This window comes from Mandrillus leucophaeus, unplaced genomic scaffold (assembly GCF_000951045.1).
Source record: "Mandrillus leucophaeus isolate KB7577 unplaced genomic scaffold, Mleu.le_1.0 Scaffold8, whole genome shotgun sequence".
NCBI classification, from domain to species: Eukaryota; Metazoa; Chordata; class Mammalia; order Primates; family Cercopithecidae; genus Mandrillus; species Mandrillus leucophaeus.
Genome location: NW_012108696.1, coordinates 1,680,017 through 1,681,313, shown reverse-complemented (window position 1 = coordinate 1,681,313; position 1,297 = coordinate 1,680,017). Strand labels below are relative to the sequence as shown.

The window sequence follows — 1,297 nt, the reverse complement described above, 5'->3', positions numbered from 1 at the left end:
GAGACGGGTGGATCACGAGGTCAGGAGATCGAGACCATCCTGGCTAACACGGTGAAACCCCGTCTCTACTAAGAAATACAAAAAACTAGCCGGGCGAGGTGGCGGGCGCCTGTAGTCCCAGCTACTCGGGAGGCTGAGGCCGGAGAATGGCATGAACCCGGGAGGTGGAGCTTGCAGTGAGCTGAGATCCGGCCACTGCACTCCAGCCTGGGCTACAGAGCGAGACTCCGTCTCAAAAAAAACAAAAATAAAACAAACAAAAAAAAGAAACAAAATGAATGACTATGACTTGAATTCGTACTTATGTCTGTGCAGCTCTATGGATACCTCTAAGCTGTGACTGCCAGTCCCTATCACCCACAAAGTGACATCCTTCCACCTCTGTCACCTTGGCACTGCCTCTCTGTGCCTCAGTTCCTCCACCTGTACAATGGGAGGGTAACCCCATCCCACCAGTGGGCACACAGGAGGCCTGTGAGTTCCCACCTCAGACATGATCCGAGGCCAGTCCGCGCGTCATGTCCGTCTGCCTGGGTCCCCCAGGCCCCCCAGGGACCCCACATACCTTTCCTTCCACTGCAGGGCAGGCAGCCAGCCCAGAGGACAAGGGCCAGGAGAAGCTGCGAGGTCATGGCTGCGGCCAGCTCTGCTCTCAGGAGCGGGGGTGGGAACGTCATGGGAGACTTGAGAGGGGAGGTGGTGAGGACTTGGGACCTGCCCAGGGGAAAGCCCAGTCCAGGGTCAAGGCCCCCCTTCGACTTTCTGCAGGTCTGACTCACTGGCCGGGCTCCTAGGCAGATGAATTAGGGTGCGGAGGAGCCCCAGCCCCCTGGGGAGTGCAGGCCACCCCTGCGCGGAAGGCCCCGAGGGTGGGGGCAGGGGGAGGAGGCTGTGAAAGGGAGAAGTGGAGACCTGCTGGTTTTTCCCAGCACAGCGTGTCCTGCTGGCCTTCCTTCCGCTGCCCTGCAGGCGGGGAAACCCCAGGCAGGCAGGCAGGCAGGGGCTTGGGGACATGGAGGGAGACAGAGGCAGACACTGGAGAGAGAGGCAGAGAGACAGAGAAGACAGGAGGAGGACACTGAGATAGAGGGACGGGGAGATGACAGAGACAGACACAGAGAGAGACGAAAGGAGGACACAGAGGTAGAGGGATAGAGAGAGAGGGAGATGACAGAGACAGAGACAGAGAGACAGGGGATGCCAAAGACAGAGACACAGAGAGAGACACAGATGAGAGAGGCAGAGAGATACAGATGAGCGGAGGAGGACACACACAGAGAGACGGGGGGATGACAGA

At 58.8% G+C, this 1,297-nt stretch overlaps 1 protein-coding gene across 1 annotated transcript in view; it reads right to left on the bottom strand.

Moving 5' to 3' along the window:
• Positions 1–681, bottom strand: part of EBI3 (Epstein-Barr virus induced 3) — a 9,931-nt gene extending 9,250 nt beyond the window's left edge. Inside the window, exon 1 of the mRNA XM_011967358.1 lies at positions 566–681. Coding sequence (XP_011822748.1) covers positions 566–677 — 112 coding nt within the window. The 5' untranslated portion in view covers positions 678–681. The remainder of the gene's footprint in view (positions 1–565) is intronic.
• Positions 682–1,297: the final 616 nt, after the last annotated feature.